We start from the raw sequence: 25,159 nt of genomic DNA on the forward strand, positions 1-25,159 counted from the left end.
GTGGAATTAAATAATTTTTTCATCTCTTCAGAAATCACCACAGTCTGGCATCTTGACACGGGCAAAATTTTCTGGAACCCTGATGCACTGCAAAAAACCTTCTGGGTAGACGTTTTCCCAACATAACTCAACAATTATACATTAACCTGCTCTAATGCACTCCTGTTCTCCCATCACCATTATTTCTGAGCTCCTCATATGCTTTTGTCTGTTCCCACAATCCCACTCTGGGAAGGCATTACTGCACTCGTTTTATAGATGAAGAGAACAAGCAACTAACAAAACAGTTTTTCATCCACAAGTGACACAACAAGTCTGTAACCTGGCAGTTTTTCCCTTTTCTGCCCCAAAAACCCAGCACCCTGAAAACAGAGCTCCCCACGAATAGTGCACTTCCACCTCCTTTCTCTGCCTTGCCAGAAGTTGCAGATTCAGAGCACACAAAATTAACAAGCCACATGGGTTACTGGCTGGGTAACTGAGCAGTACAGGACATCTGAGGCACAACAGTGAGATGACAGACACATTTCCACAAGGGTTTAAACCCCACATGCTGTCTAATTACTCCCAAGGCGCCGCTGATTCTGTGGCATGTCATCAGCAGAATCAGCGAGTTGGACAAAAAACAAACAGCATCTTTTTTTCCTTTCTTTTCTTTCAGATACTCTGAGGGGAAACAGCTGTTTTTTCCCTTCATCTGAAGAAGTTCATGATAAAAAGGAGGAAATGTCATAAATTACACAAAATGCCAGTGTAAGCTTCAAAGAAAATGATAAATGATTCTAATAACTTCATGTTTCTCATTAATGCCTCTGTATATGGGAGTTTAAAAGTGCTTAAGACAACAGAGAAATCTCATCCAACTTTTGAAAGCCCTTTTACAAATCCAGGACACCCTCGGTCTCCCAACTGTCATCAACACGATCACCCCATGTGCCAGAGAGAGCAGTTCAGCACCCCCTGACCTGCACAGAACCAGGAACCCCCCCTGCTTTCAGCCTCTGCAGCTGCTGCTTCCCCAGAAACCAAGCCCAGGCCAGCTGAGGATCTACAGAAACTTTTGTTTCTCACCGCGCCAAAATGGATCAAACCAAATCCAGTTCTTGTATTAAATATTAAAGAATACTTGAAGGAAAGAAAATTTGATTGGCCTTTTTTCAGAAGGAGACTCATAGAAGAAAAGGAAAAAATTCTAATTCAAGGCAGAACCATCCCTGCAAGCCTCAGAAGTGAAATTTCCTCGGCAAAGTCAGGATTGCAGGACCTTTTTGACCGGCAGTGAGGACTTCTCTACCAGACAGCCTAAACTGGGGATAACCACTATCTTTGGGAATGACAGGGACTGTATATCAGAGAACAGGGGGGACACCCCACCGAACCCTGTAATCCCTCATCTCCTCAGCACTAAACCAGCACGACATCCACGTTTCAGAAGTAATTGCCTCCATCTGCAAGAGCACAGAGGTACCACACCAGTGTGAACCTTCTGCTCCCGAGCACAGAACACAGGTCAGGTTCCATATGGACCCACTTCTGGTGACTGCTGGGTACAGGCACTGCTGGACCCTGATCCTTCCTATCTCCTACTGTTAAGTTTTCAAACAAACAATCATCACAAAGGGAAGGAGGGCTAATTAACAAACAGAAACAAACAAACAGCTCTACCAAACCATTTCAGCTCTTTAGTAATTATTAGCCAAGTAATTCATAAGAAGTATTAGTCGGGCCACAGTTTCTCTGTGCCTCCATCTCCCCACCCTTCCTCTTCTCCCAGTCAGGGATTTATTAAAATTAAACAGATTAGATGGAGCTCCTGATACTAAAAACTGTTCAGCAAAGCCTGCGGTGGGGAAGTGCAGAGCAAACACCAGAGACATTTGTCTCTAAATTGCTCTAAATACCTTCTGCAAATGAAATTCTAACCCAGCTGTGTTGAGAGAGAAAATGAGGAATAACTGGTCATTGTCAGCACAGAAGAAGATCAGGCAGTTATAATATTGCACGATATACTGGGGGCTAAGGATCTCTCGGCAACAATAGATTTTGTATCAGGTTACCCCGGGTAATCAGCACAGCTTTTAGGCTCAGCTTTCCCTTGCTTCATTGCTTCGATGATAGAGTTGAAATCCCCAAGCTTTTATGATTAATTACTCCCCGTAGGTCCACATATTTCAAGGAAAAACTCATGGAGCACAGCGACCAACAGGCTCCAAATTTTAATGTCGTCCTGATGGCAGGGCAGGGCAGGCAGCATACCTATGTGATTGGAATGTCCTGTTCATTGGCACGAGGACAAGCAGTGAGAGGATCACACTCCAGATGATGTGAACTACTTGTCATGACATCATTGCCAAAACACAAGGCTGCCATTCCCTTCTAGGTCCTTTGCTATTCAGGATGAGCAAAGCTGTGCATTTCCTTGAACTCTCCATCTCATGACATCAGGTCTCAGGCGTCTCAATAAACAGTTCATAACCCCAAACAGAATAATATATATTTCATAGGCTTCCCTACTATCCAAAGCTCAAGATCTTTAGCTCTAGAATTTGATGTACCCTGAAGTACTTGTGACCTCAATGTATAAGTGGGTCGCTCCCCTCTGAAGTCTGGAGTTTGTATTTTCAGCATCATTTCAACACTTAAAGTGCTCCACAGTGCATGTAATTAACTCCAAGTTAAAACTGTCCTTATTATTTACATCTTGTGGTAAGGATCTAAGCAATATGGTCCCAGGAGGGTAGCAAAATATGGAGCAAACTTCACCTGAAATGCACTGCAAGTTGTGGAATAAAAACTTCAGAAATAAAAAAGGAACAAAAGATAGTTCCACTATGAGTCAGAAAGTAAAATAAGTGCTCAGTAGGCAATGGCTGAAGTATGTTCCATCTGTCTAAGACAATATAGGATTTGTCAGGATCTGTTCTATCCGTGCTATAGAAAAGGGCTAAACTCAGTCAGTGGTTTACCATTTCAGCCTGAAAGTCAGGTTGACCCCAAGCTTGACCTTAACCTGACCTTGTTTACTTTCACCAAGTCCTTTGCCCTTCACTGTTCTCTCTCTCTTCGGAACCATTTGACCTTTTCACCCAGAAGTTGGTCAGTGTCAGTAAGGCTAGAACTGACCAACTAGTCCACAACTCTGAGCTGTCCTCATTGCAGAAAAGATATGATAACAGTTAACCCAAAAACTTCCCACGTGTCTTTTGTATTCCACAATTCCACATCTGGTGCCAATATTCCTCTAGTCAGTTGGGAAGAGACTGATACTTAAAAATTTCAAATCTTCTTTTGAGGCAGCTCACTTGCTTTGTCCTTAACATCTAGTTTTCCATAGCAATACATTTTGGCTTTACACTAACTCAAGGTCCCTCACTATCACTGAGATCACAAACTAAAGAGTCCATACCTTTCTTCTTCAGGAATGCTCTTCTGGTTGCAAGAGGACTTTGGCGGACCCGCGGATTCTGTAAAAACTTCACTGCTGTCACAATCTGAGGAGGGCGGGAGGATTGGAGAGAAAGGAGAGAGAAAAGACCCAAATTAGGAATGGTCAAAGCCCTGTTATACATTATACATTATGCATTCTGTACTGCAAGGTGAGGCATCGCACCCACCACACGGAGATGGGCTGGAGCCAACACCAACCCAACTTTCACAACTGGTTCAATGAGTACCAGAGCCTGTGGCTCAAATCTAATCAGACAGCACAATTATGGTGTTTCAACCTAGAAGTTCTTGTTGAATTACTCTTGGAGCAGCTCAACCTGCACAAAAAACTCCATTGAGATTCTCAGGGGTTTCTGTCATTTATATTGTGATCTTCTTACCTCGCTTGGCTACTACAGTTAAGGGCAACCCTGAGTCAATGCATGTAAAGAAGTAAGAGCTGGCTTACTGTAAGAATGCTTGCTTTCTATCTGACTTAAAGCTCCCTGGAAATTCTAAGAGATTAAGGCCTTTTCTGCCATCATTCTAATTTACTGAAAGCAATAAATAAACCTCAGCTTGAAAAGAAGCAACTTCACATCTTTTGGATCCCATAACAATAATACCAAAAAAAGTCACTTTTAGTTACATAAATGGGTAGATGAGTAATTAAAGTTCCACACCAGCAAAACCCACAGAGTACTTTTGTCTACAGATGGCCTTCTACACATCCTTCTTTAAGATGACAGAGAACCTGAAACAGAGCACTTAGTCAAACAAAGGGTGAAGCGTGGGGTAATACTCAGTGACATCATCAACAATGGCACAGAGTTTTACATTTCCACTTAGTGCTAGTGAAAGGTATTTGGTTTTTTCCTTCAAATAGTAGTTCCACTTTCCACACACTCTGCTATATGGTTACACACGTTATTACATGTTGCTGCACCAGTGATTCATTCTACTTTTATATAAAGACATCTGTTCCAATTGTGGTATCGGGAGGAATAATGTGTTAACAGCACTCAGGTGATGGACACATCCATGTGAACTAGTGGAAGGCATAACTTTCCTCCTCTAGAGCTGAAAATAACCATCCTAATATGCTAGACCTACGTCAGGCAGGTCTTGAAGAGTTTATCTTAAAACACAGTTTCTGGAATTCAGTTCCAAAAAGGTTTGCAAAACTTTCACAGCAGCAGAAGAAAGGAAAATACAGCATCACTCCTGAAATCACTAAGTTTCACTTTGTGTTTGAATCAAACGCTTCGAATATGCATTTCTGGTCAGAGAGCAAAGTTCTGATGGGTTTAATGGCACTTTCAATGTACTCCTCAGTGCATTCCATCAATGTTTTTTTTCTTTTAAATTGCATCTCTTATTTCTTTAAATACATTAATCAGGCTAGTGTAGGCAAAACGGATCCATTGGACAATGCAATAAACATGAATTATCATCTATCCAACATGCATAATGGCTTAAAAATACATAATAGCAGGTGTAGTTTAAATGATTAGTTATTACACCTGTGGTGGGTCTGATTCAATTGGGGAAAATCATCTTTAATAGGTTAAAAGGTTTAGATCACCAGGCTTCCCTTAAAGTGGCTGTAGAGAGGGTATGATGGAGTACGCTGTCATTACTAATTCATTTAAGAAAAACATGGGGGATACAGCAAAGAACAGCATAAACGAGCGAATCCAATTTAAACATCAGGTAAAGCAGAAAACACCTTTTAAAAAAGCATGATAAATGAATTTGGGAGAGAGATGAAATTGACAGATTTATTTTAACGGGAATTTGACAAAGTCCCAGCACACTTCCAAGTTGGGAGGATGAAACGAACGGGGTGTTTTTAATTCTTTTCCCTTTTCTTGTTTTCCTGCGTTTTTTCCCTTAAGTTTACATTCGGCAATTTTGAACCATAAAATACTAGAGCAAAACACCCCCCATAAAGTACACTTGGGCTTCATTTATGTGCACTTGATCTGTCTCCAGCTGAAATGCAGGTGACAGGCAAATCACAGATTTAAACCGTGCTGATACTGCTGTGCCAGATGCAGAAATGTAAAGCACCCAAACTAATAACCTTAAGATAATCTGCTGAATAAGAAAGATGCCCAAACGAGCAGACTGGCAAACATGTGAACATATCAACACCACTTCCCATCTAACAATAATAACTTGTGTCTTCAGAAACTCCTCAACACTCCCCCCCCACGCTGAGTGAGCCAGAGACACGAACGGCCTGCAGACCTGCAGTTCTGAAAGCTCTTGTATTTAATTATCAATTTTTAAGCATTAAAAAAAAACCCTGTAAGAAAAAAGCAGTATTTTTCATTATGCTGTTTCAGTCACAACCATGTGAACATTTCATTGATTCTAACCCTTTATTAAAACTTATTTTTGCCTTGTAAAAATGTAAACATTTCAGTAGTAAATTTCGCTCCAAAATAAACTTCTATTTTATCTCTCCCCTGCACCACTTCCTCCATTATTCACAACCTTTTTAATCTTAAAACAAAATAAAATTACAAGCAACAACAAACTCCATAGAAAAGAATCCTGGACATGTATTCCTCCTCCCAGTAATCCCATGTTTCTCATATTTGTGTTTGCATTTGCCTCTGAACATTCCTCCTATAGGCTGAGCTGAAACATCTTCATATTTATAATCCATCTTGTATACACGAGCAACTTACAAAGCAATTTTGGCCATGTCAAAATGCCAATATTTTCAACAAACACACACAAGAACTTCCCTACCTTCTATGGATCATTTTCTTTGCACAAACAAGGGCAACTGCAGTCCATAATTTAAACAACAGAAAAAGGAGGAGGAAGATGAGAAGACTTGCAGTCCTGTGTATAGCCAAAAAAATCATGTGGCAAATAGCACTCTGACTCAGCTGCTAACATTGTTCCATACTATTTCTGTAGCATTTGTAACACTTCTCCAAATTTTTATGGTATTAGGACACTGCCAAATAATGAGCATTGTATCACTGTTCTGAGGCTTGGATTGCCAGCACGCACCACCCAGCACACTGGCTGGGTCTGCTGGGTCAGGTACATATTTCTATTAAAGACAGACAGTTTGTATTTGGTTTTTAAAAGCCAGTCAATTCCATAAACTTGCTTTCCCACCACCACCTCTCCTGCAGTGACAGGATCCACAAAGACATCTTTCTGACTGAGTGGAGACGGGTGGAATCCTGCAGCAGGTCTTGTCCTGCAGTTTGATTTTCCAATTAAAAGATGAATGTCACTGTTCATAGATTATATTTGCAACTGGCCAAATTACATAAATTCAGGCCAAATATTCTGCTTCAATGTCAAAGATATAAAACGGAGACACGAACTTTATTGCAGATGTTGTGGGAGTGCAGCAGGCTGGCAAAATTCTGGGCCAAAGCACAGCACTTGGACGTTACAGCCAAGGTCCCTCATTCCTAATTTCCCTCCCTTTTGTGTTAATGGGGAAGATAAAGACAGCCTTATTTCTTATTGTGCTCAAAGCTGCAGGGTTTCCAATAAAGCAATCTAAATGACTTTATCAGTTATTAGCATTAGAAAAATAAACCATGAAATTTAAAATACTGTGGCAAATGCCTATTTTCTACCATCTCCAAAAAAAAAAAAAGCCAACAAACAAAACCCAAACAACCAAACCCAATTAATTAACGGAAATGTAAAAGAAAATCATCAGACAAAAACCAAACAACCAAACCCAATCAATTAACAGAAATGTAAAAGAAAATCATCATCAACAAAAGTTCCAGAGGATTTGCTCAGAGAGTTCCACGTGGAAAACAGACTCTAAAGCCACCAGGAGTGCAGCCCGTAAGAGCTCTAATAGATTCCCTAATACTGGGAACCCTCTGTAGGTTATTACTAAACAGCATTTGTTGATAGACTGAGACTTTGAGATGACCTGTGATGTAAAGGTTGGGTCTGAATTATACGTTGCAAGGGATGGTATTTTGTCTTTCTGAGTGGATCTGTATCTGTTTAAATGCAACACTTCTTTTCATTAAGCAGAGGCGGCCCAGGCCATGAACTATGCACAGACAGTTTACATTACATGTGCGGAAGCAATCAACACTGGCAATATACATGACGTATGTAAAAGAAGTTGGAATTAATTTTTTTCCAGTGTATTAAAAAATAATAATATGGCAGTATCAACAAACACTCAACCTATTTCAGCCAGAGCAGAAGGCCACGGCTATAGGGCAAATGGAACTGATCAATATATTAGCCTACAGCAACACCCCCTCAGTGTACGGCTGTATGTTTGCAAGGCTCGGAAGATTAAATTGTCTGTGAAAGGTTTCTGCACTCCTACTCTAAAGGAGATACCCAGAATCCTGTTAACAAGCATCAGGCTAAAGCCAACTTACGTTTTAACAAGGGCTGACTTAAAAGCCTGGCACGGCGGTGAACAAGAAAACCCCTTCCAACAGAAACGCGGCATTTCAGTAAGAAATCAGTGCCCTGCCAGGACTAACTTGACAAATATGGTTATCGGTGGCACACGGAAATAGTTGCAAAGCAGCTGTTAATCAGGGAAACACATCATAGAACGCTGATGCCAGCACTCGGAAAAAATGCAAGGGGCTAATTATGAAGCCATATATCTCACTAAGGAGGCACCGCTCCCGCATCCCGGCAGCGCTCCCGCCCAGCCGGTCCTGGGACACCACTCCAGCCTCCTCCTCCAGGACAAGCCTCGTCCCAGCTCAGCCACCTGCGCCCCAAAATTCCTGCGGAATTCATGTTTCACAGAAAGCGCTTGTTATTTGTAAAGGTATTATCTGCAGGTCAGTCAGGGGAGGGGGAACGCTCTAAAGCTCCTGTGATTTCACTGAGATTTATACGAAAATATGCAGAACCCCAGGAATTATTTTGATTGAGAGATAACCTAGAAATCTACAAAGTTGGGCAGATCTCAAAGTTGGAAGGAGAAAAGTTTAAAAATGCAGTAACAACAACAGCAAAGCCCTCGTGTAAAACACCAAGGGGGGGAAAAAATACAATTTAAAGCAAGATTCATGGAAGGCAGGAGAGCAAGATTCACAGGAACAAAGGCAAAGAAGAAACCGGCTATGAACCATATCTGAGATTAAGAACCTGGAACTAAGAGAACACCAAGTAGCAGCCAAAATAAAACAACAAAAAACCCAAACAAACAAACAAAAAACCAAAACACCAAATAACAACAACAAAAACATAAAAACCGGTAAAGATAAAAAGGGGTGCTGGGAACTCAGAGTGCGGATGACACTGAACTCAGCCGCCCACACGAAGGGTGAGGGAGCTGTTCCCAGCTGTGTCCCTGTCACGGGTCCTGCTCAGAAAAGGAGGCTCAGGGGGGACCTTATCACTCCAAACTACCTGTAAGGAGGTTGTAGCCAGGTAGGATTCAGGCTCTCCTCCCAGGGAACAAGCAATAGGACAAGGGGAGGTAGTCTTAATCTGCGCCAGGGGAGATTTAGGTTGGACATTAGGGCGAATTTCCCCACAGAAAGTGGGACGAGACACTGGGACGGGCTGCGCAGGGCGGCGGTGGAGTCGCCGTCCCTGGAGGTGTTTAAGAGAAGACTCAAGTGTCGCGGTCTGGTTGACGAAGCGGTGCTGGGTGATGGGGTCGGCCTCGGGTGATCTCAGAGGTGTTTTTTTACGGCAGTTGCATGGATTCTGTGAGGGCGAACCCCGCGCTCCCTCAGCGCTCCCCCAGCGCTCCCTCAGGGCTCCCTCAGGGCTCCGCGGGGCTCCCCCGGGCCGGGCCGCTCGCGGAGCCCGCGCGCCCCCTGGCGGCGCCGCCGCCGCCCCGCGCCCGCCGTCAGAGCCCCCAAATTAAGTGTTTTCACTCAGTGGAAATGAAATGTTTTTGCAAGATGAAACAGAAAGAAAATTGAGGTTTTAGGTAATTACTAGTTGGCATTTACATATCACAGGCTGGTTCAACACCTATTCATTTTCCTCTTTTATTTTCAATTTTTTAAAATTGCTCATTAAAACGAACACATGACAGGGACGGGGGGGAAAAAAATTGCTCTTCCTCTTTTTCCTGAGGACTACAAAATCCAAATCTACTTTAAATACATTTATCTATAATTATCACATACAAAAAAGCCTCACTTAATTTACATGAATAGGGTGACCAAAAAAAAAATTTAAAAAAAAGAAAATTATAAAAGCCAAGGAAAAAAAAAAACATCTGAGCTGTCAGCGTGTTGTGCCTGCGGAGCGCCGGGGCCAGGCTGGAGCGAGCAGCGATGGAGCAGCTGAGATTCCCGGTGTACTGCCATCCTAATCCCATCCATCCCACCCGCCGGCTCAGCTGGAGCACCGCTGCCTCCTTCCCCTTCAACATATTTTCCCCTCATTTCTTCTATTCCCACTACAAAGAAGTGACTCCACATAGTCCCTGTTCCCAACTGCTTTGTTCCAGAGCCACTCCACACTTCCTCCAGCTGCTCCCGAGGGTGTGACCTCTCCACCTCCTTCATTCACACAGAAGCAGCCTTTCCTCACATAACCTCACCATTTCCAGGGATCCTGGGCTGCAGCTCCAACCGCACTTCCAGCTCGCTGGATTCTCCATTCAGATTCCCTTTGTTCGGTTAAACACATCTGTCCTATGCAAAGCCCTGAATTTTCCTGCACCCTTCAGCTTTTTTTAATTTTAACCTTGTGAAAGTCTTGTTTAACCCCACAACGCGTTGTAGGATACCATTTGTATGAAAAATGCTATATAAAATAAAGTTTTATTGTATCATATGTTAAGGGTATAAAACATCCTGGATAGAAGTGTACAGGAGCTGACATGATAGACTAATATATTTTAAGGTCTATTGTGTAAATATGTATTTAGGGAATTCTAAAGCATGGTATTATTGACCCAAGTCTCTCTTAAAACACATTGATATATGGAGTAAAAGCCCTTATGAAAAGTAGCAACTTCGTCTGTGTAGTAGTCACCTTTCAAAGTGAAATATCTCTGTCATCTCCAGTTTTTTATAATTCCATTGAAAACACATCTTGACAAAATTCCTGTCTTTTGAAGAGGAATAATATTCAAGTTAAACTTGCACGCACAAAACTAAAAAGAACCAGAAACTTTCACACATTCATTAAAAGAAATGTAAAACAACTATTTTTATTTGCAGAGAAAATGTGCTAGCTATGTATTTTTTTATTTCAGAAAGAAATACACCTCCAAATGAGACTTCATAACATCAGGTTTAACACAATAAAAACTGTTAGGGGGAAGTGATAAATGCTGGAAAAATGTCTTATAAGAAATATGAGCAGAAGAGCAAACTAAATGTATTAAACTGATAATGCAGCCGTAATAAATTTATCCAGTGAGCAGCATGAACCTTTTTTCTAGAGTTCAAACATTTTAACTTTTTATTGAAATCATCTCACTTTCAGAGGGAAAATAAAATTTAAAAATCTCCTTTTTGCACTACTGCCTAAACTGAAGTTGCAGTCCCAGTACCACCAAAGAAGGAACTGCAGCAGGATGAGCAGGGTGGGGGTGTGGGGGGACAACTCCTGCAATCCAACTGGCAGCAAATTATTTGAAGTTCTGTTTACACAAAAATGGCAATAACCTCAGTGCTGAACACAGGGGAGATCCCTGTGGATAATCCATGGACCAGCAGGTCAGTTCTCCTGCTCTAGGTAAGGAATCTGGCCCCAGGTGGGTGAAGCCAACATGCCATGACCAAACTGATTCCACAGGATCCAAGAAAGATGCCAGAGGGAAGGTCAAAGCTCAAAACTTCATAAAGGGAACCTGGGTTTTGTAACTTTTCGTGACCCAATTTACACATCTTGCTTCTCCCTTCTTGCAGGAGGAAGCTGAGGGATATCACTGGGGCTCTGTGCTGTAAAATTAACGCAAGTGTCAAGCTGCTGAGCTGAATCACCCCACAGGAATGTCATGACTCAGTGTCCAAGATGCTCACTACAGCAGAACTCACATCAGTGCCTGGCTCCACAGCTCCACAAATGCATGATCCAGCTGCCAGGGGAGCAGCACCTCCAGCCTCACCTTTCTCCCTCCTCTCTCCATGTCAGCATCACTGCAGAGCTCAGACACAGCAGCTCTCAAAAGAAATCCCTTCTACCCCGTTACCTTCACATGTGTAGAGTATAAAAAACAACAAAGCTGTAATTTATTACAGTTTCATTCTTTTAACTACAGGGCAGGCAAGGACTGCTGGGGGTTCATTCACACGCCAGGGAGCTGGAGGATGAGGTAAGGGTAGGAGGTCCATGTCACACCTAACAACTGTGCCTCAGTACTTAAAATCACTATTGAATGGGAGACTGCAGAAGGCTGAATCAATCAGAGATGCACCAGAACAGGATCACTGTTCACACTTAGATTCCTCTAATTCCACAGTCAAGGGATTGGAAAATACCTATGATACAAAGGTTTAAATTCAGTGCAAGGGGATAAAAAGCAGAACCCATCTGTGGAAGATGCTATAAAGATGTTTTAAACTGAAAAGATTCAAATGGACAAGTAAACCCAGCAAGTCCATTCCGTGAACCTCCGATTTCAAGAACCCCATTTCACAGAATTTTTAACCCATGGGAAATGTGGATTAGAAAATGAGTGTTTTCCTTTCAGCAATAAACCCCCCAAAAATCAGGGGTGAAGTCACGGGGCTACGATGGTTTTATGACAGAGTAAATAAGGAGATACTGGAGGAAACTATTTGGAACACCAGATTCTAAGAAACAAAAGGTTTCTTGTTGGAAACACGAAAGAAGCTGGAAATTGTGACAGATGCACAATAAATCATGCAAACCACAGCAGTTGGGAAGAAATAGCAAAAGCAGAAGAACTTAAAACACTGGAAGACCTTTTTGTAAATTTAGTATTTTACTTAGAGCTCTTTGGGACCAGACTGGTCCTTTTACTCTGCATTTGCACAGTGCCTGCTGCTGGTCTGCCATCAGCCTCCTCGACATTTATTACAACACAAATAATAATAAAGGCTGAGCAGACCATGCACTTTGTTCCTGCTGTTAATTGCCCCATTAAGGGAAAAACGAAGTAAGGGGCAAGAAACCTGATTGGCCAGAGCTGCCTCGTCTGTGGGGACTGCAAGTGGAATTATTTTATAGATCCGAAAGCAGCTGCGCCCCTTGCCTTTGTCCAGTTCTCAGCAGAAAGGAGCTCACACCACACAATTCCCCCCTCAGAGGGAGGAACTTGCATGCCCAGCCTCAAAAGCAACTCAGCTTCCCTGTCAACTCTCAGGATGCTTCCTCTGTAACAGGAGAGAAATAGTAAAACAGCAAACAGGAGGAACATTTCCACAGTAGCTGCCCAGGCCATCAATACCCTGCAAACAACGGGTCCACTTCATTTTCCCCTGTGGTCAGTTTGGTACTTTTCATGGTCACTACTTAAAGAAACAAAGCATAGGGGTGCCAGGACAAATTCAGGATGCTGCTCAACCAGTACAGCGCTGCATGTCCCAAAAAAATCCCGGGTACTGATCACCTACTCCTCTCCCTTGGAACACTTGAGTAAGATGCCACCATTCTAAACCCAGTTACAACGTCCAAGAGAATTAGTTCTACAGAGAATTAAAGTGACACCAGGGCACTTCTCCCTAATTCCTACACAGAAATTTAGGTCCAAAGCAGGAAGGCCTAAAAAAATCAGAGAAGGTTCAAAACGGCACTTCTACTGTTTTTTATTTTCCTTAAACCTTGGCACAGCCAGCACATGTCAGGGACTATTATAATTATACTCTTTACGTGCTGAAAAATTAATAAACAATTACTCACTTCGGGGATAAAAAAAAAGAAAGCAGCCATTTCCTTGACAAATGCTGCAGAAAGCATCAACAATCTCTCTGAAATCTGGGTCCACAGCAGGGAATTAACACCAAGGGAAGAATGGCCACGGCTGCTGCCGAGAGCTGGCACGACTGAAAACCTGAGGCTGTAATTCAGTTTTCTCAGGAGTCTGCACCTGATCTAGAGGAGCTACAAAGCATTTTTATATCTTTGTAACAGAAAAAAAAAGTAGATTCAGTCTTTAATGCTGCTTTGGCCCAAGTACAGGCTGGTCAATCAATTCCTATTAAGCCACAAGGTCCAAAATTGGGGTGTTTGAGGTGCACTGGAATCAATCCTGCTAGGCCAGAAAGGGCTTCCACGCTGCCTTCGTGGCTGCAAACTGAGGGTTACCTCTGCTGTGGGAGGAAGTCAAGCTCATCTTTCCAGGAAACCATGAGAAAGATAAAAAATACACACTTTTCTGAGGAAGTGAATGAGACAGCAAAATTACGGGGCCTTGAGAAATTCTCACACAAATTTATTTGCAGCCTAAATTTTGATTAAAATCTGCCATTCGGCAGCTTCTTTTCTAAAATACTGGCAAGTTCTATATTAACTTCCTTGAGAATACAGAGGGAACTCATGTGCACCTGCACTGAAAGGCTTCCAATATTCTTAAAAAAAAAAAATAAATAAAGCTAAATAAATGCTGCATATCCCTTTTTAAGCAGCCCCACTCTAAGGTGGTTTTCTCCCCACCTTAAATCAATGGTAACCCAATTCCAGTGCCTTGCAGCTCTGTCTGAGAACTAGTGGGGAGATCAACGCTTTTTATCTTAAGGATTATGGATCACTTCTGGGCTGACTAACACACCCAGCAGCCCATTAGAACCTCCACCCAGGGCACCCTGTTCCTCCTCCCACCCCTCTGACTTGGGAAAGCAGCATATAAAACTTCACCCCTCCACGTTGCAGCTCTTGGCCTGCCTGCCTTGTTTCATACTCTAAACACACCAAGATTTATTAACCTTTACAGTAAAAACAAATAAAATGATGATGAAGTAAAACCACAGTGATGTAAGGGCTGCAGCTCGCACCGTTTATCTGGGGAAATCCAATTAGTGCTCAAGTGGCAGAGATACCTGGAAAAGTGCTCACAATCAAATCAAAAAAAGATACAAAAACATTAACCTGATGGCTAAAAACTCCACATTTAAACATTTAAAGTAATAAAGGTGCTTTTATTGAGTATTTTCTATATTTCATTAGGTCCCAAATTGATGAGGAGACCTAGAGATGCATTTCCTGGCCTTTTGGGTCCTTGGACCAAAAGCTTGACTTTGTTGTTGTTGTTGTTGAAAGACACAAAGAGTGTTTCTTGCTAGAATGGCAAAACTTCCTTCTGCAGTAGCAACTACAGCACCAACTGCACATGCAGGAAATGCTGGGAAGCTCATGAAGATATTCTTTGATGTGACACATTCATCCTGTACTCACCATGACGTGGGCAGAAATGTTGTTTGAATTATTTCTGCACATCAGGGTATCTGGATTTACCAGAAATTCTCTCAAAGCCATGGCCTCGTGTGTCCCTTGGCTGGGAAAGGAGCCACGTTGGTGAGATGGTTGCTGGAAAGACAAGAACCCACTGCACACCCTGGCTCAGAAAAGATGGGAACTGAATAAATGATGAGATTAGTCCAACCCTCAGCAGTAGGACCCTCAGATTAGGTCTGATGACAGAAAAAGCACCCAGCACAACGTCCCTGCTCTGTCCTTCTGAATGCTGTGACTCTGCTGCTTTTTGTCAGCATTAAATTCACTTAAATTTATTAAAAGAGAAATCAGGAGAGAGTCACTGTCAATGAACAGAAAAGCAAACTTCTGTTTGAGTAACAATCTGTCTAAAAGCACAGAACAGGAGATAATAATAGTTCATAATTTTGAGAACATCTAATGGAACCCTTCCCCTTGGTTTGCTTATAGGTTACACTTGCCCCCAGTCCCCACTCCTCATGCTGCTCTCAGCCTGTACCCAGAGGGGTTGAATGCACACATTCAGAATAGACTGCAGTAAATGCAACATAAAATGCACTTAAATTCCATTCCCAGGTGAGTTAAAAGAAGCAAACTATAGAGAAAAATAAGCTTTATTTTGTATTTTTTTATCTGTTTTTAAAAGTCTTTACTACATCTCCGGGGAGAAGATTTCGTGGCAGATCACTGTCAGGATTTTTACTTAATGCTAACCCTTAACTTCCTTTTTTTTTTTGTAATATGAATCCACTGCTCAGAAATAAATTTAAGACTTAAGAATATCATATGAACAGCTTGGACTGTACTGGGTACCAGAAATAGAGTTATTTCCCAACTTTTCTGTTTCACTGGGCTGCTACTCACACTCACATGCTCTGAACTGGCCCTATGTGTGGTATTCCCCTTCTGCAGAGAATATTCATGAATTAGCTTTTAGATGCCAAGGACTGCAACTTGTCTTCAGGGAGCAATTTCTACGTCTCTTTAACTTTTGTGCTTGGTACGTAGCAAATTACGAAAGAGGAATGTCACACCTGGAATTTGCACGCTGAGATATAAAGGGTTTAAAATAAAAAAATTAAGCAAAAAAAATTCCTCTATCGAACAGATTCAACACAGCAACGTTTAGATTCCCCTCCTCTCCATCCACTGTAACCAACAGGGATGAGCACAGGGTAAAGAATCAGTGGTGAGAGACCTCCTGCTCATGTCTGGAGTATAAAGAGTCCTGGTTTATTATTCTGCATTTGCATGTGGCAGCAAATGTGTAAATGTTTTAATAATACAAAAATCCCAATAGAGTGGAGGAGGAGGATATGAAAGAAAGAAATACAAGGACATTTACTTTCTTGAGAGTGAGATAGAAAGGAAAAGAGAGAAGGAAGATGACACGATAAGGGACAAAGCTTTCTGGGGTATATCTGGAAAAAGCTATAAGAGGAATCATTAGGAAGCCCATAGTGCATCTCCAGTGATACAGTGCGGATCAATTCATTTAACACTGCCCTGTACATTTACAGAAAAGTACTTTTGATATAATAAAGGCTCATAAACACACAGAAATTGGGTTAGACCTGTTTCGAATTCCTGCCAAACAATGGTTCAGAAAAATGAAGCTCTATTTTAATTAGCTCGACTCAAGAGTGATTTGATAACAGCAGATGCTGTCTGGATGCTTTCAGCTTGATGGGCTCCACATACATGAACTTAAGAGTGGCTTTGATGCAATTAGGTATCTCTCTCTCCTGTAACATGTGTTAAGCTGAACCAAGGCCTTGTGTCTCTTTAACATCTTGAACTAGAAGGGTATCGACACTCCTCCTTGTTCTTCTCCAAATGAGTGGAGCTAAAGAGTAGCAGCTCATTTGGGGCTTACCCACCCAGCTCCAACAACTTGAGAGCAGAGAGGAACAGGCAGCAGTGCAGTGCCCACAACACAATATTAAGGTCTGCTTCTACCACAAACCACATTTCCTGGCATGTCATGTTCCCAGGCTTGGTTAGTCCAAGTCAAAAAACTGCTCTGTCCACTCCTGCTTCAACTCATGCCACTTTCTGCAAAAACAAGAGGCATTCAGTAATATTTCCATACATCCCTCTCAATCCTATATTCCCAGAAGCTCCTCCATACACTCACTGTTCCACTGGAGGAGCTTCCATTCGGTCATGGTACGGCTCTCACACCATTTCCTTTCAGAGACAACTTCTTCTATTCCTGGGAATATTTGTGCATTGACATCTTAGAGATCCCTTTGCCTTTCTGGAAGGGATGTACCCACCTCACTGTGCAGCCAGAAAGCACAGGCATTTGCTAAAGGACACATGCAACATAGGAGCTGTTTAATGCATCAGGGACAAGGCTAATAGGAGGTCTTGATTTGTTAATTATCTGTCAGTTTGTCACAGCTGGGCTGCAAGGAGTGGGTGAGGGGGAATCTTTCTGCTTGGTTCTTTCTCTAAATGCTGAATTAGGCTGTCAAAACCTTCATCCCACCACAAGAGGCTGTGAAAAGAAGAGCCAGACTATCCTTTTCTTCCTCCTTTTCCTAGCAGGATATGCTGCTTCAGATGCCCTACTCTCCCACCATGCCTGCAGAAACGTATATGGCATCTCTAAAGTGACCTTCACACCACCACACCATGCCCAGTTTAGTCAAGGGACATGAGCAGACCTGAGCAGGATAAATCAGAGAGGAAATCCCAGTGCCAGGGGAGCACACAGGAGACATTTATTCTGTAAGGAGCCCTGAAGTTGCTCCCTGCTTGAATCAGCGATTTCCAAGCAGGGTTTTGGAAGGCTTGGCCCCTCTGAGAGCAGGCAGAGAGATGTACATGGAGTTACAGAGATAAAAAGGTGGAGTAGTGTCAAGATTCCCTTCCCTCTCGCATCTCTGTCCCACATAATCCTCTACGTTCAGGCTGTGAAAAGGGATAATGCCTGGAATACCCCCACGGAGACAAAGCCAGAAAAGCAGAAAGCAGGCTGTGACACAGCACCAGAATTTACCATAAATGCTTCTGCCTCCTCAATCCAGCTAAACGTGGCCGTTAAGCCATGGGAGCCCCGGGAGATCCCCACCCACTCCTCTGTTTTCCCTGCAGGCCACGTCCAGAGCATCCCATCCCTCCAGTCCTCTCCTCAACAGGCCCTGGATTATGAAAAATCCCCTGCAGGAGCTTCCCACATCCAACAGACACACCCCTTCCTACCACCAGCGACGCTGCGCCCTTCCAGGTGTGGGAGGCTCGGGATTTATTCCCTGTGCACAGGGGCACTGCCTGCTCCAGGTGGGAAAACTGAGGGATCAGAGCTATAAACTCACCTGAACTGGAAAAAACGACCATGAGAATTTCTCTGGTCATCATAACTGTTAAAAAAAGGAGTCTCAAGGTAAGAGTTGTGTGTTTTACACTCAGGACAGCCAAGGAGCACACAAACGCATGGTCAGCACACAAGTCATATTCTCTGAGCAATTTTCTTCAGTGGACCATCTCTTCCAATAGTTAAACAAAACTGTTGCTTTTCATCTTTTGACCTAGAATCCTGAAAACCAACATTTCATTTTCTGGTGTGATCCACCCATACAGCACTCCAGCAGCAGGGGCAGAACAAGACCTACAGTTTCCTCATCTGATTGTTTAGTCCTGAGCACTAAAACTAATGATATGTTTTGCACAGCAAGTCATACCTTCCCCAGCTGGGGTCTACTGAGAAATCCACTGAGGACAAAATAACTGTCTCTATCTTCCATCAGGTGAAGTTAATAAATCCATTTGGGGCAATATTTGCAGAGCTTGTCCCAGGAAAATAAAATTTGCTAAAGCACTGGTTCTGAAACTTTCTGCAAGCTTGACTCCCTTTTCCACTCATCTGTTGTGGTGGCTCATCCCACATTCCTCAGCTGAGGTGGCAGCAAGTTCCTCAAGGAAAATGAGAGTTACTGGAATAAATGCTACCTCTTCAAACCAGGAGGAACAGAGCTCCTTAGAGCAATTACAGGTAGAAAGCTGTTTACTGGTGAGTGACTTTGTGACTTCCTTTGAAGCCTTCTGCACCCCTTTGGGGTTCTAGAGAAGTTTGAGAAATACTGCTTTAAGGAACTTCACTATAAAGAGACAGGGCACTGGTGACGACAATGTGGTGACAGAGCATTGTTCCCAACACTACAGAAGAGTTCAGGAGCATTTTCCCAGCAGGTCCCAGTGGCCTCAGCCCCTCTGCCTCCAGCAGCTCTGCCCCACTCCTGGGAGTGATCCAGACTCCTGGGAGTTGGGATGATGCTGGAGATAACGACCCAGCATCGATAATACGACCAATGCAGCAGTCAGCACTAATTATCCCAAACTACTATAGGGCAAGGCCTGTGTCTCCTGAAACATCTGCCTCTCAATCTTCTGGTCTTTAATAAAATCACCCTCCCAGCCATAGGGTGTAACTGGAATTGTACATACCCATGTGCATGCAAAAACAGAAATGCATAAGGAGAGATTCAGGTCCTCATTAAAAAATGGAATAAATAAGAATTCACCAAGGAATTCTGCCAGAGTCTGATTTCCAGATCTGGTTCTGCTGCATTCTTGCCCACAGCCTGCAGAGCTCTGGGTGCCTCCCTATCCTTCTCCAGCTGCACCATCCTCTTCAAATTCAGACTTCTTGCACCTATAATTACTAGGTGCCCTGTGCCAGGCTCCTTTAATTAACCAACCCAACTCTTCTCTCTTTGGGATCAGACTAAGCTCTTTTTTATTAGTTCCATCATTAGCTCCATCAGTACCTAGGCCTAAGCAGGATACCTTATACCACTCCACGAGTGGGGCTGTAGGGTGCAAATGACCTCCAAAGCACCTGCCTGCAGGAGAGGCAAGGAAAGCAAGGCTGTGCACTGAGGAGAAATGGCATGAGGGGTGGAAACACCACTTTTCAAATTTAATTACATCAGCAAAAACAACACAGCTCAAAATCCTCAGGAAAATGCCTTGTGTGAGGGGACCTTCGTGTTCCCCTTAGGTGCTGCTACAGTGCTGAAGGTGGTTCAATCCAAAGAGGGGCAAAACCAGAATAAACCCCCTTATTTGTCACTACACCAGAGCCAACCTTCTGATTTTCAGGGTTCCAAGAAAGAGCCAGGCATTCCTGGAGAGCACTATTTCCCCAAGCCTCCCTCTCTCCAACTGACAGTCTTACCAGTTTCCACTCTCTGAAGCTGTTTCACCCAATTTCCACACAGCCCACATGGAGAAAACAAATGTCCAACTGCCCCCTGGCCCAGGAGATATTCTATATGTTGTGTTCATGCACGTGGTGGAGAGAGAACGGGAGGTGGGAAGCAGAAGAGCCGGGTAATGCCCTGGGATTTCTCAGGCCAGGCGGTCACTCCAGTCGCACAGCCCGACTTCCCCAGAGAGTTTTCTCAAGGAGAAACCAGCCATCGATCCCGGGACACACAACTTCCAGGACCGTTCCTTATCTCTGAGCAGCTTCTGCCACGAATTCCTGAATGCGCTTTAATGTTTAAATTATTAAATGCATTAATGTATTTACATTATTCAAGTCTTATGTGCATTTTTCTAAGATAATTTATGTATAAGAGCTTGAATGTCCATGACTGTTAATGTCTACAACCCTTCCTGTTCATTATTGATTCTGGAAGGGAAAAAAAAAGGCAGTGTTTTAATGCCTTATTTTTAATGTATTAAGAGTCTGAATAAGTGCATTCTCTTTTTTCTTTTGTAATTTCATAATTTAAGTAGTGCATTTATTAAACTGACACAGTATGAATTGTGGTGAAGTCTGGCACAGGTCCATGCTGCCAACGCAGCCCAACCGACCATCACGCTGCTCTGCAAATCAAGCACAAGCTCAGCTCCTCGTACTCCAGCTTCCACTCCCTACCCAAAATCAGAAGGGACACAGACTACAAAGTCCTTTTAAAACACGTTTTCTTTGCTATTTACATGGCTTTTCTCTGGCATCCCCGTTTTAAGTCGTTGTAAATTTTTTTTGATGCTATTGATGAACTGTTTGAATGCAAACCTGATTTTTCAATGAGCTCTGACACACATACTACAGTTTAAAAATGTCTATGGCACCTTTTAAGCCCTGTAGCTCCCAAGCTCTTCAAAAACCTAAACTGAATATAATTTTGTTGTTCCTACACCACAGTTGTTGCATCATAAATCCAAAAATTTGCTCCCGGCTTAATGTCCACAGGCAAATTACACAGAGAAATCAGGTCAGCTCCACTGCTGAACCACAGTCACTTCCAGAGCAGAATGTAGAGCCATTCAGCAACAGCTGCCCATCCTGCATGGCAGTTTGGGACACGAATGCTATAACAGGCAACAGAAACTGCAAAAAAAAAAAATCAGCTCACACACAACAGAGCTACCTCTGCTCACTCCACCCACACTCCAACGGTGTGTATGGACATGCACTTAATATATAAATTATGTGTAAATGCCTTGGATGTTAATAGCCAAAAATACTACTTCCCAAGTCCAGTTTTAACTGCCAGACAAATCCACCTCCAGCCGAGCCTGCACAGAGCAACAGTGACACCCGATGGCTTCGAGCTTAACCTTGGGACACGATTCCCCGGGAGAAGAATCCAGGGGCTCCGCTCCCTCCGCCAGTGTGGTGGCCCCGACTCCAATCACATATCAGAGCAACTCATCAAGGAGCTGAGCTGCAGAGAGATAAAACTTGCTGTACGTAGGCACTGCATGTAATTAAGAGTGTGCATAAGTTTCACAGTGCATTCTGCATAATTACAGCCCTGCCTGGCACCGCTGCCAGTGCGAGCATGAACACACACGCACACACATAATGTATGCACAATATTGTGCATATGGACTTGGGAAAAGGCAGGGAACAGGGAAAGTTGCTGGCTGTTGTTTTAAGAGCTGACTCTGCCATTTCTAAGGTTAAGTTTGTGTTTTTTTGCTACTCATTACCATTCTTTAACTGTTACAATTTATATCAGCATATAATGTTAAATAATTACAGGGAGCGGAGCTCACTCTAGCGAGGATATAAATGCGCTGTGGGATTCTACAGATTTAAACAAATAACACTCACAGCAGGGGGTGAGCAGATGAATTAGCATTAATATCCTGCCTGGGAGATCCCAGTGCAGTGTTATGGCTTAAATACAGATCTTTTCTGTAACAGTCAATATGACAGCTACCAGCAATACAGCCCGGCACATCCACCAGTCAATATAGAGCTGCAGCTGAAAGAATGCCCTCGTAACAATCCATACAGCAGCCAGTTAAAATAAATAACTTCCCTTTAACAGTCTATATCGCAGCCAACTGCATTAAAACCTTCCCTTTTAAGGTCTATACAATAGTCAGCTAAATGGAAAAATTGGCATCCTTCTTGGCAGCTCCAGAGGAAAGTCAGGCACCGAACGGGCGAGAGGCTGAACTCTCCTCTCGTCTCTCGGGGGAGAGGAGGGTCCCTCCACATCATGCTGGGGAATCCTGCTCTGCTCTACCACAGGAAGGACAATTCTAAGCCTCCAAAACCATCACTTCACTATCTTTCACAAGTAATTACATTCACTTTAAAAAAAATAAAAGATCAAAACCTATTTCTTTCCCGACTGGAGTAAGGAATCAGGCAGAGCACAGCTGTCCAGCAGTAGCCAGCACACAGATCCATACTTCCTCAGAGTAGAGGCAATGTGCCTTTTCCAGCACTTTTACCACTGGAGAGATGCCCCATCTCAGGCTAAAAGCAGAACCCGGACTTGAACCCTCTGTTTTAAATCAGTAGCTGCTTTTTCACTCTCTAACAAGAAGCAACAGGCTGAGGTAGGCTGGGAATCTGCCTCCCTTGGACCAGAGCACAGCACTTCATTGTGCAACAGCAGTTGCAACAGAGCAGAATATAAATCACAACAGAAATGGTTACAAAGCACCCAAATTCTGAGAAATGAACTGGAGGAAAATCCATGACCACAATGAATTCTGTCACCAGGTCCCTACGTACACTTTTCCATCTCGGGTCCCATCCTGTTCCCACGTACACAGATTTTGTGCTGGTGCCCCTCTGTCCTGCTGGGAGGGAGTAGCTGTAAATTCTCACTGTGAATTAACTGACCTCCAAAACAAACCTGTAGAACTTCAACAAATTACAACAACACTTCTGGAGGCAAATTAGAAAGTAAAACACACAAAAAAATCTCATAAAGCACTTAATACTGAGCTTAGAGTTTACAAACTGCTGTACAAGCAGTAATAAATCTCTAGAAAATTAAATGTGTAGATATTTTCATATTTTCCATACTGCTACGGGATTTTATTGATAGGGAATTCTGCCATTAAAATAATACATTTGCTAGCTTCTTATAAAAGAAAGGAGATAGACGACAATTTTGTTAGAAATTGAAATGATAAAGCAGGAATGGCATTTATTCTTTAAAACTCCACAAATTAAAAACATCTGCCTGCTTTCTTTTTAAGAAACCTGTCCCTTTGGGTATATATTAAAAAACATAAACACAAACCGGGGGCCTACAATCCCACCAGATGTTTGGCACCTGGAGCCTTTTCAAGTAATTGATCGAGAAAATAAATATTTTTTCAGGTAACAGGAAAAAATTATCTCTAAAATCTTTCACATTGTCTATGTTTTAATTTATTTCACCTCAGATTCTAAGGGAAGGCTGCAGCTACAAACACATTCCAGCTTATAGCCTCCCAAATTAAAAATAAATACACACCACCCCTGCTCCAGAAGTCATGGTTTGAAGCTTTGAGCATATTTTGCAAAATGACAGTTATTAAAAACAACAAACATGCATCACTGTGAGTCATCTGGTTTCCAACTTCTGAGTCAAAAGGGGCTGATTCCACACAAACTGAAACCTGGCTCTGCGACGAGTCGCATGTTTAACGATTGGTATCTCTGCACCACAGCTTCAGAACAGGATGTGGAAGGAGAGAATGAAGAGGAGATGGGAGAAAGGGGAGGGGAGGGGAAGGGAAAAAACACTTTTACTGGTCCCAGTGTCACTGCAAATAAAGACCATGTCAAGATTTAAACCATAATAATGGAAAGGCTATAAGGTCCCTGCTATAATGTTTCCTCTGATATTCCCTTTCATAAATGTTCTCTTTATGCTGCATGCTTTGCAATAATACATGTAATGTTTGTGAACCAGCCCCGCTGGGGAAGCTGCAGCATATGAAGCCTCACAGAACACACATTAGGAGCCAGGCAGTTCATTTACCAGTTCCCCAACTTTAGCTCTCCCATCTTCTTCAGGAGAATGCAACAAACCTGAGGAGACAAGTCACCCAAAGCAACCTCCAAATCTGTTTAGCTGGGAACAGATCTGTGTGTCCCAACACACGGACAAACAACTGCCTCTTCCTCCAATGCAACACCTCTCTGGGTGAGATTAAATAAAAGCTTCTTCCCAGATCCTTCAAGTACAAGCAAGAACCCTGAACTCGTTTACAGGGATCAGGGATCCATGGCATCCAGAGCTTCCTCTTGGCAGAGACAAGGAAGAACCCTTTCACTGCAGGGAGCTCAGCTCTGCCTTCCCACAAGGAATGGCCTTCAGCAGCCTGAGGCACCTGCACACCTGGCAAGGGAAGCACAGGGAACACCACCATCTCCAAAAGAATTCAGACTGGAGCCCCACAAGCTGTCAGTCCTGAATTTCCCAAGTGACCTGACACCACTGCTCTGAGGCCTACTGGGTGCTTGGCAGCTGAGCATTGGACTGGAAACACAGTCCATCTCTATGGAATTGTGGCAACCTGATGTTGAAAAGGGGGTTTTCAAAAATCCAGTGTCGGGGGGGGGCTCATCTCAGCCCTGCCTGTGATTCTCAATCACTGCACAGAAAGTATTTATATCCTGTTGGCAGCATGTGCAACCAACGCGACTCCCCGTGTCAGAGCTGTCAATTATGGGCTTGACTTATGAGGAAAGATTAAATGAGCTAAATATGTAGAGCTTGGCTGAGAGACCGGGGTGGGGGTGGGGGGAAGGAGAAATGATGTGATAACTGTCTGCAAACATCTGAAGGGTGCAGATGCTTAAGGAGGAAAGGAATCACTTAGGGTGGCACACAAAACAAACAGGAGAGGAAAGCTGGAAGGGAGACACAGGAGATTCTCACTGTATGGCAGGGAAGCTCCATTCCAGCAAGAGGTACTCTGCTGTGGGACTGTATCCCAAGGAATACCATCATTCAGCCCATTCAGATGCTTCAAAACACCAGAACATTGATAGCAGAGGAAAATCCTGCTCTGACCAGAGATGAAAGAGATAAGTGGGACATACTGGGAGAGTGGCTGATGATGTGAAGCTCTCTCTTGCTTCTCTCCAGCTGTAAAATCACTTTGCTACAAAGCCATG

The 25,159-nt window shown here is 43.1% G+C and overlaps 1 protein-coding gene across 1 annotated transcript in view; it reads right to left on the bottom strand.

Annotated features, from left to right (window-relative positions):
* The window catches only part of PEX14 (peroxisomal biogenesis factor 14), a 72,061-nt gene that overhangs the window by 34,637 nt on the left and 12,265 nt on the right, over positions 1-25,159 (bottom strand). Inside the window, exon 3 of the mRNA XM_027703054.1 lies at positions 3,407-3,491. Coding sequence (XP_027558855.1) covers positions 3,407-3,491 — 85 coding nt within the window. The remainder of the gene's footprint in view (positions 1-3,406; positions 3,492-25,159) is intronic.

This window comes from Neopelma chrysocephalum, unplaced genomic scaffold, assembly GCF_003984885.1.
Source record: "Neopelma chrysocephalum unplaced genomic scaffold, ASM398488v2 Primary Assembly neopelma1_200, whole genome shotgun sequence".
Lineage (NCBI taxonomy): Eukaryota > Metazoa > Chordata > Aves > Passeriformes > Pipridae > Neopelma > Neopelma chrysocephalum.